The 18,376-nt window shown below is 42.6% G+C and overlaps 1 protein-coding gene across 6 annotated transcripts in view; it reads right to left on the reverse strand.

The window, feature by feature from the left end:
• Window positions 1–18,376, reverse strand: part of CACNA2D1 (calcium voltage-gated channel auxiliary subunit alpha2delta 1) — a 558,706-nt gene that overhangs the window by 37,311 nt on the left and 503,019 nt on the right. For 4 of the 6 annotated variants that reach the window (XM_019543648.1, XM_019543646.1, XM_019543644.1 and 1 more), the window contains 5 exons: window positions 15,858–15,919; window positions 13,455–13,531; window positions 12,196–12,204; window positions 11,434–11,494; window positions 9,293–9,390 (listed from right to left, as the gene is read on the reverse strand). In XM_019543648.1, the coding sequence (XP_019399193.1) occupies window positions 9,293–9,390; window positions 11,434–11,494; window positions 12,196–12,204; window positions 13,455–13,531; window positions 15,858–15,919 (307 nt within the window). The remainder of the gene's footprint in view (window positions 1–9,292; window positions 9,391–11,433; window positions 11,495–12,195; window positions 12,205–13,454; window positions 13,532–15,857; window positions 15,920–18,376) is intronic. The other 2 variants (XM_019543647.1, XM_019543645.1) reach the window with 1 other exon arrangement.

The raw sequence follows: 18,376 nt of genomic DNA on the forward strand, positions 1-18,376 counted from the left end.
ACCAGGAATAACGGTCACAAGCTGGCAGAGGGTAGATTTAGGCTAGATATCAGGAGGCGCTACTTCACAGTCAGGGCGACTAGGATCTGGAACAAACTTTTAAGAGAAGTGGTGCTGGCTCCTACCCTGGGGATCTTTAAGAGGAGGCTAGATGTACACCTTGCTGGGGTCTTTTGGGGTCTCCTCACATCCACAGAGTACTCTTCCTTGCCATGGCAGGGGGTCTCCTCACATCCCAGAACTCTTTCCTGCCATGGCAGGGGGTCAGACTCAATGATCTGCTCAGGTCCCTTCCAACCCTAGAAATTGCAAAACTATGAGACATAAGACAAATGTGAGGGCAGTTACATAAAAAGGAGTAAGTTTTATAGGGTTAGCTTGTGAAAGCATTTCACATGTGGTTAGGTGGTCATACCATTCTAGTTAAGTGGTTTAACGAAACTTATGTTTTATATAAAAACTATCAGACAAAAAAACTGAGAATGTGACATCTCTGCTTCAGTGAAAATTGATTCCAGATAGTGACAGATACCACAGAGATAGACAGTCTATTTTTCTCTCAAATTACTAACAATGCTAACAGGAGATGCATACTGAAACACATACATTCATTGTGCCATTAAAGTCTGATACACAGCTGTCTACTTAAGTTCACTTTGGTTTTAGATGCATTACTTCATCCAGCAATATTTTCCATAATTACAATGGGCTATCCTGCTGGAGCTGATAATGAGCTCCAAACCAAAAAACACAACCCAAAAAAACCTGTACTAATGTACAGTAAAACAACAACCCATATCATCACATTGTTTCACTCTGAAAAATCAGAATGGAGTAATGGCACGTTCTCATTATCCAGAGAACATTTTTTGGTGTAGCCAAAGTCATAGCTGTGACCAAAACAAGGATTTTTGTGTATTTAGATTCCAGCATGTGTTTTTTACTGTTTGTACGTCTCTGAGCCAACAAGCTAAGGTTGAGTTCCAAGCTGAATTTTATCTTGTGCCTCTAATGCATTACTTTACTTTGTGTTTAAGTAAAAGAATGTTCAATCATTTTGATTTTAATGGGTTTTCGCCTCTATGATGAAACTCAATGCAAAATCTGAAAACAAAAGGAGTACATGGGGATAGTTTTGAGCCTAATTCGACCTTCAGGACTTTGATTGCTGGCGACAGCGCATGAACTGGAAATAATCCAGTTTAACTTTAAGAGTCCAAACTGAGTTTTTTAGGATGACAGAGAAAAATATTCCCAACTCCTTGACCGAGTATATTTGCCAAGACTGTAACTGAGACACAATAAGCATTAGAAGCGTGCAATGCTAATCTTACATGGCTATTTTGCAAAGCAGAACTGCGTTAAGACCCTGATTCAGTAAAACTAAAGAGCGTGTAAGCAGTTCCCTGACTGCTGTATCTGTTCCGAAGTTTTAAATTAAGCCCATCTTTAAGTCATCTACTAGATCAGGACTTTACCAAGTCAAAACATCTATGCTTCATGATTGAATCTCCCCAGATGTTTTGGCTTATTAAGAGCATCAGATTCTATCTTTGGTTCAATACCTGGCATGGCACTGATGCTTAAAAAAATAGCAAATAATAAATGATAATAATACATCGCTTTTATCCAAGGAACTGTAGATACTTGAAAAAACCTTGGCTAAAAATATAACCTATTTGGCAGATAGCTAACTTTCAACAGGTCACAGTAGTGAAAGGCACAACCCTACACTACTGAAAACCAAAGGTCAAAAGTCAAGAGTTGTATGGTTTTACTTCAGCAACCTCCTAAGTTTGCCCTTCTGGGTTTCATTCCTGAGATATTTGTGACTTTTTTATAATGTGTGTTTACATATACATCTTAGAAGATATTTTGTACTGTATTTCTAAGTGACACATTTATGAATAAAGGCTGCAAAATAATTATTTTGATTTCAATAGGTTTCATTAACAAAAAGTTGATCTCTTGAATACACAAGTTTCCCTTGTTTTATGCGGGTTCTGTATGTGCAAATTCGCTCTTATGCGACGACCCTTTTTATACCAAAAATTTGTTATATCGAGGGAAAATTCATTCTTATGTGAACAGTGTGGTGAAAGCCCACAGTCAGCTGCTTAGTGCAATACACTGTGGGAGTGACACACACCAAAATATAGTCTCCTGTGTGGATCTGTGCTCCTCGCTTGTTGTCTGTGACACATGTTTCTGTAGTTGCTATACCCATTATGATAGTGTCCTGTGTTTGTGTGTACTGTCTGTTGTTGGTGAGTACCAAAATTGTCTTGTAAAAGTGGTAGAAACGGGTCTTGGGGTCTGTACCATCAAGGTTTTGGAATGTATCCCTATTTGTTACACAGTAAAGTGGGTTCCCTTTATGCGAATTCCAGTTATGTGCCGTTTTCCAGGAACACATGTACAGCATAAAGTAAGGGAAACCTGCACAAGAATCTTCTGCTGGGTTAGCAGGTGTACTGCTGCATAGTCATTTCCTACAACACTCATTTTCATATTGACAATACCAGTTTAAAATATGATGAAATTCATATGAATTGAAATTACAAAAGACCACAGTCAAAAGAACAGACTTTTATGGGCAGATCATGGAAGAGACCTCAGGAGGTCATTTAGTCTAATCCCCAACTCAAAGAAGGATCCATCCCCAACTAGATCATCCCAGCCAAAGCTTTGTCTATTCAGGCCTTAAAAACCTCCAAGGATGCAGCATCTACCACTTCTCTGGGTAACCTGTTCTAGGGTTTTTACTACCCCACTAGTGAGAAAATTCTTCCTAATAACTAACCTAAACTTCCCTTGCTGCAACTTCAGACTGTTGCTCCTTGTTCTGTCATCTGCCACCACTGAGAACAGTCCAGCTCCACCCTCTTTTGAACCTGCCTTCAAGTAGTTGAAGGCTGCTATGAAATCCCATCTCAGTCTCCTCTTCTCCAGACTAAATAAGACCAGTTCCCTCCGCCTGTCCTTGTAAGTCATGTCCCCTAGCCCCATAACCATTTTTCTTGCCCTCCACTGGATTTTCTCATATTTGTTCACATCCTTTCTAAACAGGGGGGCCCAAAACTGGATACAAGACTCCAGATGTGGCCTCACCAGTGCTGAACAGAGGAGAATAATCACTTCCCTGCACCTACTGCAACACACTTACCAGTGCAGCCCAGTATGCCATTAGCCTTCTTGACAGCAAGAGAACTCTGCTGGCTCATATTCAGCTTCTTGTCCACTGTGACCCCCAGGTCCTTTTGTGCAGAGCTGCTGCCCAGCCAGCCAGCCCCAGCCTGTACTGGTACATGGAATTGCTCTGTCCTAAGTGCAGGACTTTGCACTTGTCCTTGTTGAACCTCATGAGATTCCTTTTGGCCCAATCCTCCAATATGTCTAGGTCACTCTGCATCCTAGCCCTACCCTGCAGTGTATCTACTAATCCCCCCAGCTTAGTGTCATCTGCAAACTTGCTGAGGGCACTCTCTATGACATCTTCCAGGTCATTGATGAATATATTGAACAAAACTGGTCCAGGACTGACCCCTGGGCCACTCCACTTGATACCAGCTGACAACTAGACATCAATTCATTGACTACTACCCTCTGAGCCCAATGCTCCAGCCAGTTTTCTATTAATGTAACAATCCATTCATCCATCCTATACTTCCTTAGCTTGCCTGTGAAAAGGTTGTAGGAGACCATATAAAAAAAAAAGCCTTGCTAATATCAAGGTACATCACATCCACCCATCTCCTCACATCCACAGAGCCAGTCACCTCATCATAACATAGAAGGCAATCCGGCTGGTCATGCACGACTTGCCCTTGGTGAATCCATGCTGACTGTTCCTAATCACCTTCTTCTCCTCTAAGTGCTTCGAGATGGATTCCTTGAGGATCTGCTCCATGATTTTTCCAGGGACTGAGATGAGGCAGACTGGTCTGCAGTTCCCTGGATCCTCTTTTTTCCCTTTGTTAAATACTGGCACTGTGTTTGCTCTTTTCCAATTATCCATGACCTGTCCTGATCACCATGAGTTTTCAAAGATGATGGCCAATGGCTTTGCAATCACATCAGCCAACTCCCTTGGTACCCTCTGGTGCATCCTGTCTGGCTCCCTGGACTTATATGTCTAGCTCTCCTAGATAGTCCCTAATCTGTTCTTTTGCCACTGAGGGCTGCTCACCTCCTCCCCGAACTGTGTTGCCCGGTGCAGAAGTCTGGAAGCTGACCATTCCTGTGAAGACTGAGGTGAAATAGGCACTGAGTACATCAGCCTTTTCTTCATCTGTCACAAGGTTGCCTTCCCTATATAGTAAGGGACCCACACTTTCTCTGAACCTCCTCTTGCTACCAACATACTTGTAGAAACCCTTCTCGCTACCCTTCACATCCCTTGCTGGCTGCAACTCCAATTGTGCTTTGCCTTCCTGACTTCAACCCTGTGCGTCCAAGCAATGCTTTTATATTCTTCCCTAGTTATCTCTCCAAGTTTCTGCTGCTTAGAATCTACCTTTTTGTGATTTAGTTTACTGAAGAGTTCCCTGTTAAGCCAAGCTGGTCTTCTACCATACTTGATAGTCTTCCTGTGCATCAGGATGGTTTGTTCCTGCACGCTCACTAAGGCTTCTTTAAAGTAGTCAGCTCTCCTGGACTCCTCTGGACTCCCAGATGTTACACTTTAGATGTGCTTATCCAGTTAATCATGCCTTACAGTGTAACCTGGCCACGCATTCAGTCAATTAAAAGCAAAACCAGACAACTTTTGTGTAATAATTCGGTATCCGGTTTCCATCACACCTTAAAATGAATGTGTGGCTGGGTGGACTGCACCTTTGCTTGAACGGGCCCTGGTGTGGTCCCTGCTGTCTCCTGATCAGCTAACTGGCGACAGCAACAGAACCACACTAGGGCTCAAATGGGCTTACTGGCTGATCTAGGGACCACAAGTAGGCAAGATGATGACAAGTGTAATTGGGGTTGGATCCCAAGTCCAAAACCCTGCATCTTGCCAAATATGTGCATGAAACTATGAAACTACACGCAGCATGACAGCAGATATTATTGCAGGGGCTGTGTATCAGATTCCGTTACACCTTTAACTGAATACCTCTCAGAGACGTAATAACACAAAACTAGTATTTGTGGGCATGCTGGCAGGCTTCCTTGTTTTCTGTTGCAGAAAACCCCAAAACTGAACAATCATTCTGCCTTTACAAAATTAAGAGTAAAAGGAACCTACAACATTAAGTTATTAAAAAAAAGATGTAAAACAGAGTTTCAGATAGCTATGTTTAGTATAAACATATAGGCTAAGTACAGGCAGTCAAAAAGCTCGAGGCAGAATCAATTAAACCTTGCAGGGTTTCGCTAAGCTGCAAAGATTGGATTGTGAGCAAATGTAACACAGGCTCGCCCTTGTTGGAGGCAAAGTAGGCAAATGCCTGCGCTGGCCAGGCCAGAAGGCAGAGGCGCTTCTGCACAGCTCCCAGCCTGGCAGCACAGTCTAGTGGCACATGGCCATCCCTGATTGGCTGTCAAGTACACGGGCCAAACCCCCTGTTTTCACATCAGACCCTCCCCCGCCCAGAGCCCTAGGCTGAGGTCTGCATAGGACAGGGGTGCCTTGTGGTAGGGGCTTTTCTCCCGCAGACCAGCTTTCCTCCAGCAGCCTGGTGGGGTGGCAGGGATGGTGGGGTGGGTAACAGAGCCCCTTCAGCCTAACCATAGTACCCCAGCTAGGGTCTGGCACAGCTGGGGGCTTTTCCCCTGGCAGCTTGGCTTTCATCCCTGCAACCCATGGGGAGCTCTGTGACAGCTCAGGGGCCAGCTGGGCTCTGATGAAGCAGCCAGTGGGCAGAGGCTAGCCTATCTGCCCTGCAAGGGGGGCGGGGGGTTGGCAGGAGAGGTGCAAAATATCCTGGGATGGTGGGAGCCCGAGCATTAACTTGAGTCAGGATGGGATCTGGGACATATGTTAGATAGACCAATATAACCTAAATCAGTTAAGCCTGATACTACATCCATCCATGTTTATCTTAAACTGGTTTTGGTACCCTGCTGCTCTGTCAGAGTGCTGGTATACTCTGGCATTCTTGGAAGCTATGGTCATGAGAAAAATTCAAGCTCAAAAGGTAACGCTAATGCAACTCTTCAATAGTCTTCCTATCAACACCTCATACTTATTCTGAAACTGGCTCTGGTAGCTGGTAAATATCATGGATTCAGTTGTGGAAGTAGACATTAAGGCTAAGTACAGAAAGTCAAAACGCCTGAGGCTGAATTGATTCAATCTTTGCAGGTTAGTCTGAATTGTACGGATTGAACCAATACGCAAGTGAACAGACATCACTTTTCATTCTGGAAATGCAGCCACATGCTGGCAGTGGCTCAGGTCAGAAGCTTGGGGGAGCTAGAGCACACCTCCCTGCATGGCTGGAGCAGACATCTTGGGCTACAGCTAGCCCACCCATCCTGTGATGGTGGGATTTGTGGGGGAGGTGCAATGCATCCTGGGATGCTGGGGGACTGTGAGTTAACTTGAGTTTGGACAGGATCTGGGACAGAAGTTCAAAAAACCGACTAAACCTAAATCAGTTAAATCTCATTCTACACCCATCCAGCATCCCAACATGCTCTCTGGGCTGGGTGGGGCTCTCTGCTCCACAGAAGAACTGGTCCCACCCCTGTACTCCCTGGCTGCAGCTCAGGCAGAGACTTGCAGGCTGTTCCCCACCATGCCCCTCACCACTCCCTGTGGTGAATCCCTCCCTCCCCTCTGCCTTGCTGAGAGGTGTCTGTGTATTAGCTAGCAGACCTGATGCTGGCTGCAGTCCATTCTGTGACAAAGGCACAATCAACAGGTAGCTAGTAATGTCCATCTGTTGGTTTCTTAATGGGATGATAAACACTGAGCTAGGGGTGATAAATACTGTTATGAATTTTCTGCTGGGCTAATCCTGCCAGGGCCTGGCCACACTTTTGCCTCCCCCCAGCTCAGCACTGTGCAGTGAAGGGAGGGCTACTCTAGCACCCCCTGGCTTCTAGCTTGAGCCACTGCAGGCATGTGCCTGCATTTCTGGAATGAAAAGGAAATGCCTATCCACGTTCAAAACAGTTCAAGCTTTGCGGGTTAGATCAACCTGCAAAGATTGAATAAGCCCTGATATGTTACAGATTTGAACTGGTTTCCAATCACTTATACCAATTTATATGTAATTTCCATCCCTAGCCTCAAGCAGGAGTGAACAGATAACACAGTTCCCTACACACCTATGTAACTTACTCGCATCCAGCAATTTTTTACACAGGAAAAATCAGGAATGTACACCAGTGTAAATTACACAAATGTAGGTGTCTTCTCTTTGTTTCCATCCTTGTGTATCTATTTGGCCAATGCAAATAAGCTATTTCTGTTTCCCTTATCCCTAGTTACCAAGTACTGTAAGAACGCCTACTGAAAGCAGCTAACTTCTCTCTTTGCTCTGGATTCCAGGGTGATTTACATTGGTGGAGAAAACTTTTAAATTATACTGGTGTAAATGTGTTTTTTGTTCAGGCCCTAGAAGACAAGGAAAACAATCTTTAAAATCTGCCTGTCACGGAGGCACTGGGGTACTCCATGCCTGAGAGTGAGATAAGGTGAGCTGCCAATCACTGGGGCAGCTCAGCTGCTGGTTGCTGGGGCAACCAGGCAGGTCATGTGGCCAGAAGGGGGCAGGGCTGGGCCTTTATAAACAGCCCAGGCCGGACCCTGACTAGCAGTTCCCTTCTGGCAGCCGCTAGAGGAGGAGCTCTGCGGCAGAGCTGAGCGGCTTGAGCTGGTAGTTGCAACCTTGTCATTCTGCCCAGCTGCTATGATGCCAGGGATTAGAGGACCATGAAGGGAGGTATGGTTAGGAGCCCTGGTGGGGGCTTGAAGTTGCCTTATGAGCAGGGAGGCTCTTTCGTGGTTTTGTTACAGCCGTTGGGCTAGGGTTTTGTTATAGTTACACCGGAGGACCGGGTGAGGCTGTAGGGGCGTGAGGAGGCCTCACAGGAGTGCCCCAGTGGCTTGGGGGGGTTCCTGGCACCCAGCAGGGGTGCAGGGAGTGGTGCCACAGTGGGCACAGTGGACGAGTGCCGGAGAAGTGCTCGGTGTGTGGGGGTTGTAGCCCCAGCCGCGGCAAAGGCCCCAGAGAGGGGCAGCAGGGCGCAAGAGCGCGGCAAAGGCCCCAGAGAGGGGCAGCAGGGCGTGAGAAGTGCAGTAGAAGGCCCAGAGGGGCAACGGGCATGGGCAGCGCGGCAAGGGCCCCAGGGGCATCGGTAGCGAGTGCAGGTTGCAGCACTGGCCCAGAGGCAACGGTAACAGGGCGCTGGGGTTTAACCCACCCGGAGGTGTGGGTAAAAGGGCGACAGGCGCGAGACCAACTCGGGGGATGCCGGTAAAGGGGTGCCAGTGCTGCGGTAGGCCCAGGTAGGATTGGAGAAGGGCGCCGGGGCGTGATGAACCCCAAGGGCGCCAGATCGGTGACAAGCCCGGGGGTGCCAGAGAGGGGCACCAGGGCAGGACAAGCCCAAGGGGTGCCGGAGAGGGCGCCGGAGGGCAAGGGCAGAACAACGTCCAGAGAACAGCTGCGAGGCTTGGGGCGTGCTGTAGGGGAGGTAGGAGGCACGCATTGCCCATAAGGCTTGGGGGGGGTGTTGGAACATCCCACTTAAAACAGAGGTAACATCGGCGCGGTGTCTAAGGTGAGAGTAGGCAGCCTCTCATCTGAACCTATAAGATCAAAGATGTGGCGGGCGAGTCGAGGGTGCTGGACCACCTTAATTGACACAGCAGGGGGTGCTAGGGAGTACACGGCCACTCCTAGGCCCCACACGCTCACACTATCCATATCACCTTATTGCCTAATACGTTCAATAATAACAAAAAAAGGGGAACTACAGACAGTGTGGGAGGGTAGAAAGTACTGACTGACTTTGGTTACTGCTAGAAAATCATCCACTGCAATAGAGTGGAAGAGAAGCTGGAAATTACCAAATTAGGTTTATGGTTATTACTATGTACTATTCAGGTAGATCATTTTAGATAAGGCTGGAAATATGCCCTCAGTGTTCTGGTCTCTGTCCTGGACCTAAAGAAAAGTTCATAGAGAAGTTCATCCCTGTTATTCATATACATTCCATTAAGCAAATTAATAAAGAGTAAAACCACTCCCTCCCAATAAGCAAGCAAACAAACAAAGAAAAAAAGCCCACAGACATTTTCCTTTGCTACAAGTTTTGGTGACTAGAATAGAATACTTACATGAAGGGCTGGTTGGGGTATTTTGATCCATAAACTCCGTGAAATTTAAAAGAAATTCAGTGTTGTTTTCTGATACTTTTACATCATTACAATATTCTCTGTAAAACAACAAACATTCATGTTAGATGTGTTTCATGTGCTACTGGAACATGACATACATCTGAGGGGTCAGGTAGCACTTTACAGGCCCTTAGATAGATCTGAGCTAGCACATTGTAATGGAGCGTACAACAGGAGTCCGCAAAAATCAGCCAGAAGAAGGCAGTGCTTTAAATGAACAAAATAAATCCAAAGGATCAAAAAATAGTAAAGTTGATCTTTTGCCAAAGGGAAAAAAAAAGCAAATAGGTAAAAGGATACTGGAAGCCTTATGGTTGTAGTTTAACATGGTATCTTCAGACAATGGTTTCCTAAGAAAAGATGTTTCTTGAATCACATATGCACACTCGCACTTTTTTAACTTTGACACACACACACCCCCTCAAAATATGCAGAGGTAAACTATTTTCATTTATGCCAGAGCTACCCAACTGGCAGCACATGTGGCAGCTCATGTACCCCTGCAGCTGCCTCTCGTACTGCCATGCAGTGAGGCAGGGTGTGTGTGGGGGGGGGGGCATATGCTCACTCTTGGCACTGGCATTGCCTATGTACAGGGAGGGGAGGGCAAAGGAGGACACATGCTGCTCCTCCTAGTCCAAGTGGTAGGGTGAGCTGTACACAGCCAGCACTATCCATGAGGATGGGGAAAGATTACAGTGGGTTCACCCATGCAGTGTGCAGCCTAGGATGATGCACACCACCACCACATATGGCCCCTGGCCACACTGAAGCCAGAGAGCCCTGATTTATACAAATCTTGTATGACCACATATCTCATGTGATACACTCAAAAATCCCTATGGCATGGTCCAGAAAGGACCTAATCTGAATTTAGAGCCCAACACTGAAGTCCACTCTGCAGAAAGACCCATTGAAATTCTGACCCACAGATTATGTGCAGGATCAGGGACTAATACAAATTATCAGTTCAATAATTCAACCAATTTTCAGTACATTAAGCCCCTCAGGAAGATAAAATGCCCTTATGACTATAAGGGTTTCTGAGCTTGGGGTGAAAGTAAATAAACAAGCAGAAAAAAAACCCTTACCTCTAATTTGTTTTAATTAGACTATACAATGATATAATTTAATAAACATTTGTATCTCACTACAGTTATATTCCAATGACAATGATTCAGAGGTACGATTTTTATTTGACTTTTATTTATTTAATCTCAGTTATTTAAAAAAAGTCAAACAAAATCCTTATGTCTGAATCATTTTAATCAGAATATAACTTGAGGATGCAAATACTTATCAAATAAACTAGTCTGAAACATTCTAGCCTGACCATGTGTATAGGAATTCTTTGTTATTTATCTACCATCAGTATTATTTTAAATATTCACACTAGACTCAGTCTTTATATAGTAACATTTATATCTCTGTGTTTTAGTTGCAAAAATGCCAAGGCCCAGGAGTGCATATGCCCATAAGAAAACCCAGGGAAGTAATCCAATTACAAAAAGTAATGTACTGAAACTCTACTCACGTAACAGAATTGCACCCCAAAAAAATCCCTCACAAAAAAATCACTCTTCATCCTTATATTTCAAAGGTTTTACAAAATACAAAAACACTACAAAAAACATTTCCAAAAGAGGAAACTAAGGCATGGAAGGGTAAAGTCATTTGCCAAAAATTAATTGAGACCCAGGATTAAAACCCAAGTTTCTTCAGTCCCATCTGCAAACTGCACACTCCCAATTAATACATTAATGAATATAAGTCTTGGATAAAGTTTCTGTGTTATTTTATTCATTTCTCCAAATATTGCAACACTGAAAAACAGAGTACAGCTCCATATAACAAATTACAAAAGAAAGTAGACTGCAAAGATATTTTCATATTCTACTAAGAAAAATATATCTGACCTTGCAAAACATGTTTAGCCATTGTGCTTTTCACTGAACATTTTTCCAAGCACATTTCTTGTGCAAAATTAATTTTGCAGGCTATGTTTCATAAGTGTCACTAACCTGATCAAGACTTCTTATTTACTGCTGTGTATAATACTTAGAACTGGGAAATTGACCAACCTTGGTGCAATAAAGGTATAGCCGGCTTTATCAAAGTGATCGAGCTTCAGAGTTTCTAAATCTACAAAGATGAAGATGAATGTCAGATAAATAAATTGGGCTTTGTTCTACTATGTCCCCAGGCTTGCCTTTTATTTGTTATTTGCAAAATTACACAAGAGCTTCTTCATGCATCTAGGAATTTTAAAAATGGTGATCTCTACAGAACAGTTTTCTAAAGAACAGCTTCTGACTAACCTACTCTACTAGCCACCAGAATTTCACCTTGCACAAAGCAATTACCTCATTACTATATAACAATGCACCAAGCAATAATAAGATAACTGAAGTAAGTTAAGTCTGAGTTGTTTCATTAGCATGACAATATGAAAATATATGGGACACTTTCATTAGCATTATACTGTGATAACTAGACATTTTTGGAACGTGGAGCATTTTAGACTATCAAAGGAAAAACATGGATTTGTAATACATTCAATATAATTCAAAAGCATTATTTCATATAAAAAGTTTATCATGAATCAAAAGGTGACAGGAGCAGACAAACAAGGATTAGAGATTGGCAACAAATTAAAATGTGCATGAAAACACAACAGCATTTTATAGATTTTTTTTCCTCTCTATTGCTATGGTACCCAATGATCATGGGAGAAATCCAGAGATGAGGAATACAAAGGAGAATGTCCAGTAGGAATGGAAACATAAATGGAAAATACCAACTGCAGTAAACAGAAGGAAATTGAGCAACAAGAATATACTTGCCCTTTTTGACTGTGAAAATCCATCAGAAAGAGAAAGCAGGGAAACAGAAAAAAACAGGGTAAAGCAAAAGGGGTCACAAACCAATATTTTATTCAACCAGCCCCTTGAATAAAAATATTGTGCAAAGATAGATCAAAGGTTCAATATATGTACAGTTGTAGTCTGGAAAAAAGACAAACATATTTGAAGACTGGAGTGTATATCCTTATCAATTATTTCTATAGTACCTTCTATATACTGTGGCTATTTCAAGGGTCTGTTTTAGGGTGCACTGTTGAAGGTACAGCACAAACAGATCTACTGTGCACATACAGAATATTTTTTTCTCCCGTTAAAATTTTAATGACTATTCCCTATTTGATAAAGTTATAAAATGAATCAGCCCAAATTACTGGTTATTAAAAGCGTATTATGTCTCCTACCCATCACGTGATCATTGAAAATTTTCTTTTTCACTGATAAGGAAATCTAATTTGAGCTAACAGATGCTTTGACCAAAAAGTAGACTTGCAAAAAGTGTAGAAAAGCTTATATCCTAATGTTCTCCTCAGTTAAGTTTTTAACTATGTATGTTTCTAAATATAGATGAAGCTGTTTCAAGTTTGGATTAATTCTTGAATATAAGTTATACTTTGTTCACTAACTACAGTCAAACTAAACAAAGAAAATAATAATTAAAAAATACTTTATAGCTAGAAATACTTCAGAGATACTATTTCTAATTATTTCCCCCGCATCTTGAAGGGGCTTGAAATTAGTGTAATCCACACCAGTTTAAACATGTATTGAAAGTAGCTAGAAAGTTCAATATAAACACTTATCTCCAAACAAAAACTAAACCATTTTAATCATTATTCTAGCTATATGCACAGTTTACTATAAACAGCAATGTAAGAACTGCATAAAATGAAAAGCAGCTTGCTACCATAGCCTGTAAGTTAATATTTTGCAGGTTGACTATTTAAATGTCAGCTAGCAGGCCCTTAAAATGACAGCAACAGAGGATACACAAAGCAATGATTCAATAGGTACATAGCACGGGGTAAAGGGTTGTCAGTGAAACTGGGGTACCTGTACATATTCTAGCTACGTAGAATATTTCTTGTACCTTGGATGTTTACAATGGGTTAGAATCATTGCTGCAGATTTTTGGGGACATCATGATAACGTATTTTATGAATTTCAAATGTTATGTTGTTAAAAAAAGCCTGAGTCTCAATCATAACAGTCAGAAGCCAAAGACCCTCCACAGTACTTACATCTGGCCTGAGTTATTGATTCTTCTATTTTGGCTTTAATATAGTAAAAGCTGTACGATGGTAATACCAAGGCCAAACTGTAACAGAAATAAGACAAGCATAAAGAAAGAAACAAAGACACATTTAGCTCAGTGGGGAATCTCTGTACGATTTGTTGCGGTTTCCTCAAATCAGCTTTAATGTGTCTTTGAAAATGAACACATTAGGGGTGACAATTATCATGAAAGGAGATGGTTACATTAGTGTGTGCAATCCCCCATCTAGCACATGTACTGGTAGGCACCCACAGGGTTTGGGAATAAGGTAAATCTAATAAGAACAATGGGGAGGGGGAGGGGAGGGGACTTCAGCACCCATTTTGAAATTCATAGAAAACTCACTTTTTATGGGTGCCGTTATAGCAAGTCAGACTTAGAGAACAGCAGAAGAATCACAGACAACATTAAACTGCTATGATAACAGTGTAAGATGACTGATTCTCCTTTCAATAACAAGACAGCTACTGGTATCCACTACATAAATGTCAAACTCTATAGTGCTTAAACTAGGGTATCTCCAAGAGAGAGAATACCATCTATAGTAGCCACTAAACAAATAAAATCCCTTGAATATATATATATTTGACATATAAATTTCCAATATATATATAGCCACTTGACTTCCTGCCAATGTTTCTTTACAAATCTGCCTTTTTATTTTTACCTCTAAAAAAATCAATGTGTATGTGAATATAGTTTCAAACTGATGCAAAGTACAGATCCCCAGCAGAGAGAGATCTTCCCCATGCCACATTCTTCAGGGTTGCATTCCATTTTCATTAACATAAAAATACATTTTACTGGTGGTTTCTTATGATGGCTACAGAAATTAACATTAAAACAAGTTGTACCTTTGGGCCCAAGCATGATGACCTTTAATGATGTATTTGCCATTTAAACAGCATGTAAATAAGATTGCTGATTATTTAGAGAGAGCCTTCCACCAATTCCCCTCCAGGGAAATCAGGAGAGGGTTACCTGTCATTAACAGTTATAGTGAACAGAAACTACTAATTAAAACCTATAATTTTATAGGTTTAATGGGCTTACTGCAATGTGACCCCAGGATATTAACTGCTGTCTCTCAGCCTAAGGAGTTAGTTAATCAAACGTCTTTTTGTACCAATTCTTAGATAGTATTATATGATGCAAAACACCATTTTTGTTCCAACCAAATAAAAAATTGGTGTAGCTCAATGACATTTGGAATTTAACCTAACTAGGTAGCTCCTTACATTCATTTGCTACCACTAGTTTTACTTACTTGTGTCTGTTTGTGAGAGGATAGATTTGGACAGCAGGAATATTATTAATTCTATTTTCAATACAAAAGAAATTCAACTTGGGCGAGGCCAGTAGCACCTACTAGGGTAAGGCTAAGTACATACAGTCAAAAAGGCTGAGGCTGAATCAATCCAGTATCATACAATGTATATATGAATACATACATACATACATACATCTATATATGATTTTAAAAAATCATGTCTTCTTTCATTTGCACTTTTTATCCACCTGAAATATAAAACATTATGGGGAGGCTATGCTTTGAAACATGTACCCTAGTTTGGACTCTCAGGAACTCATGGAAGCTGAGCTTAATGCTAGTAATATTAAAAGCTACACAGTTTTCAAATGAAGTATGTTGCATTTTCTTGGATAGAACAAAAACAGATTATATAGGAAAAGGCCTGCCAAGATGTTACATCCTTTCCAGTATCACAAGGATGTTATAGAGGCTGAAATCATGCACACTGCAGCAACTGTGTTAGTTTTCCATGATGTATATCATTTTGTACTGCTGTCTCCTATGATTTTATATACACACAATAATTTCATTGATATTTCATGCTTTTATACAACATTGTAAAAGCACATTTCAGGGAGCTAACGTAACAGTTCTTGCTCTCAAGATCTTACAAATCTAGGTTAGAAACAAAATGATGCAAGAAATGATGAACATGAGATTAAGAAGAAGAATTACCCAAAGTTAATTTCCAATGTAACCTGTTTGGAAAGGCTTCTAATGTTCCCTTTTTAATTAGTAAATAAAAAATATACTTAAAAACAGCCTGATCCTGCATGTTTTTCTTTGGGAAAACGCGTGGCTGGCAATGGTGGCCTCTTATCGAGATGGAGAGAAAAAGAGGGGCAGGGAGGAAGGAAGGGGTATTATAGCCCCGTATAAATCCCCTCTCGTCATCACCTAAAGGAAGACGCATGATATTCATATACACCATGTCTACACCAATTCAGGGAAATCTCGTTTCTAGACGTCTATGTGCTTGGTTAGATAAAAACAGAATTAATCAAAATAATCATATGTAATTCAATAGCAAAAGTAACTATGCAAACATCTGATTACCTGTAATCAGTGCTATTCACAGGAGTCCATGTATAAGTTCGATTTCCTTTGTCAATATATCTCTGGAAAGCAACATACATAACATTAGCGTTGCCCTTAAAGCTCAGTAAATACTTTCTTCAGTGCATTACTGAAGATAAAGTATTGTAAAATTCAGTATCCATCTACTGTATTACCTCCTGTCTTTTAACTAATTACCACCAGTAGTAGTTTATTTATAGTTTTCACTAAAACAATACAATAAACATTACTACTACTTATGAAAATGTGACCTTCCCTGCAATTACTTGTTTTCAACAACATAGTTATCTGCATAGTTTAAATCTGATTGTAAACAATTTTAGAAGTCAAGCACTTCTAAGCCTTGTGTCTGGCATAGCCATTTCTACTTTGTGTCTCTTTGACAAGTCCATTCTTTTTTTGTTTTAATACATGTCATAGGTATTAAGGCTGGAAGAGCCCTCAGAAGATCGAATCCAGCCCTCTGCCCCAGAGGCAGGAAGTCAGCTAAAGTCAAAGGATCCCAGCAAGATAAGCATCCAAACATTTCTTAAAAGAGTCTAGAGTAGGTGCTTGCACCACCTCTGGCAGCAGTCTAGTCTAGGTGTTGGTGGCTCGGATAGTAAAGAAGTTTTTCCTTATGTCCAGACTAAAACAGTCTTGGAGGTGTTTGTGACCACTGGACCTTGGGAGTTTGCGACCATTGGACCCATGGGGTGCTTTGGTGAACAGGTGTTCCCTCAGATACTGATGTACAACCCTCATATACTTACAGGCTGCCACCAGGTCACCCCTAAGCCTGTGCTTCTCCAGGCTGAGGAGTCCCATTCTGAGAGAAGGCCTACTCTCTTGCCTTCTGATAATGGGTGTGGCTTTCCTCTAGATGCTCTCAAGCTTTTCCACATCCTTCTTGAATTGTGGAGCCCAGAACTGGGTGCAGTACTCCAGCTGTGGCCTCACCAAGGCCAAGTACAGAGGGAGGATGACATCCTGAGATTTACCTGAGAAGCATCTATTGATGCAAGCCAGAGTTTTGTTCGTTTTATCAGCTGCAACATCACATTGGTGGCTCATGCTCATCTTGCAGTTAATCATGACCTCCAAGTCATTTTTGGTTGTGGTACTAGTCAGCATAGCACTGCCAAGCCTGGAAGTGTGCTGTTCCCACTCTTCCACTGTGCCCGCTTGCCTTGGGGTCTCTCTGGGCAGTCCCCGGCAGTAAGAAAAAAATGTGGGGGGCGGGGAGAAAAATTTAAATGAAGAATGAGAGGTAGGGCCGTGGCCCATCCCCACTCACTAGTTCACTGCCGGTAGACCCAACAGTCTCCTGGGGTTGTCGTGGCTCCTCTCCTCTGTTGTGGACCCCTCCTGTGTGTCCAACTGTGAGTTCCTCGGTGTCCACTGGCACTGCTCGTGCCCAGCATGGGAAGCACCCTCACCGTCCGCTCCCCGTGGTGCTTCCCCCATGGTTTCCCCAGTGCCATCTTTTATTCCGGCTGGGCAGCATCCGGGGATGATGTCACCTGCTCGTGCCGGCCTCAACCAGAAACAGACGCAGCTCATGAACTGTACTGGTGCTTCGTGCCGGCACAGCTTATTGTTTATCTCTCCCCAGCCTGGAATGGGTAAGTGTGCCCTGATTTCAGGGCTTTTCCCACAGGGACAGGCTGCCCCCATCCCAAATCCTGCTGTAGGAGGACTCTATCATCCCCAGCCTGGATCACCAGCCTATCCTTGGATGTGGATGCTCTATGTCATTGACAAACTTTGCCAGTCCGCCTCTAACACCAGCATCCGCATAGTTAATAAACACGTTAAAGAGTACAGGTCCAAGGATGGAGCCTTGCAGGACCCCACTGATCATGGAGCTCCATGACGATTCACTTCCGTCAACTACCACTCTCTGGGTCTGACCACAGAGCCAATTCCCCAGCCATCTATTGTGATGTAGCCAAGGCTGCAGTTGGCTTATTTTTCCATGAGGAGATCTTGGTACACCAAATCAAAGGCTTTTTTAAAGTCCAGATATATGACACCAATCTTTTCTCTCTTGTCCAGGTGATAGGTCACCTGGTCATAGAAGGAGATGAGATTGGTCAGGCAAGACCTACCCACAACAAACCCATGCTGGCTGTCCCTCATGATGTTGCCATCAGCCAGCTTGTCTAGAATGGTCTCTTTAATAACTTTTTCCAAAATCTTTCCAAGGACTGAGGCCAAGCTGATTGGCCTGTAGTTCCCTGGATCTACTTTCCTTCCTTTCTTGAAGGTAGGCACCACATTGGCCTTCTTCCAATCTTCAGGTACTTCACCTGAGCACCACGAGTTTTTGAATACGCTTGCCAGTGGCTGGGCCTAACAGCTTCTTAAGTACTCTGGGGTGTCAGGACCTGCTGATTGAAGGTGGCCAGCCTCTTAAGGTATTCCTTTACAAGATCTACACCAATCCTGAGTATAAATCCACCCTCACCCTGGCCATTTTGCATCGTTAGGCAGGGTGGTCCTTTTGGGCTGATGGA

Source organism: Crocodylus porosus, unplaced genomic scaffold (genome assembly GCF_001723895.1).
Source record: "Crocodylus porosus isolate Cpor-Errol unplaced genomic scaffold, CroPor_comp1, whole genome shotgun sequence".
NCBI lineage: Eukaryota > Metazoa > Chordata > Crocodylia > Crocodylidae > Crocodylus > Crocodylus porosus.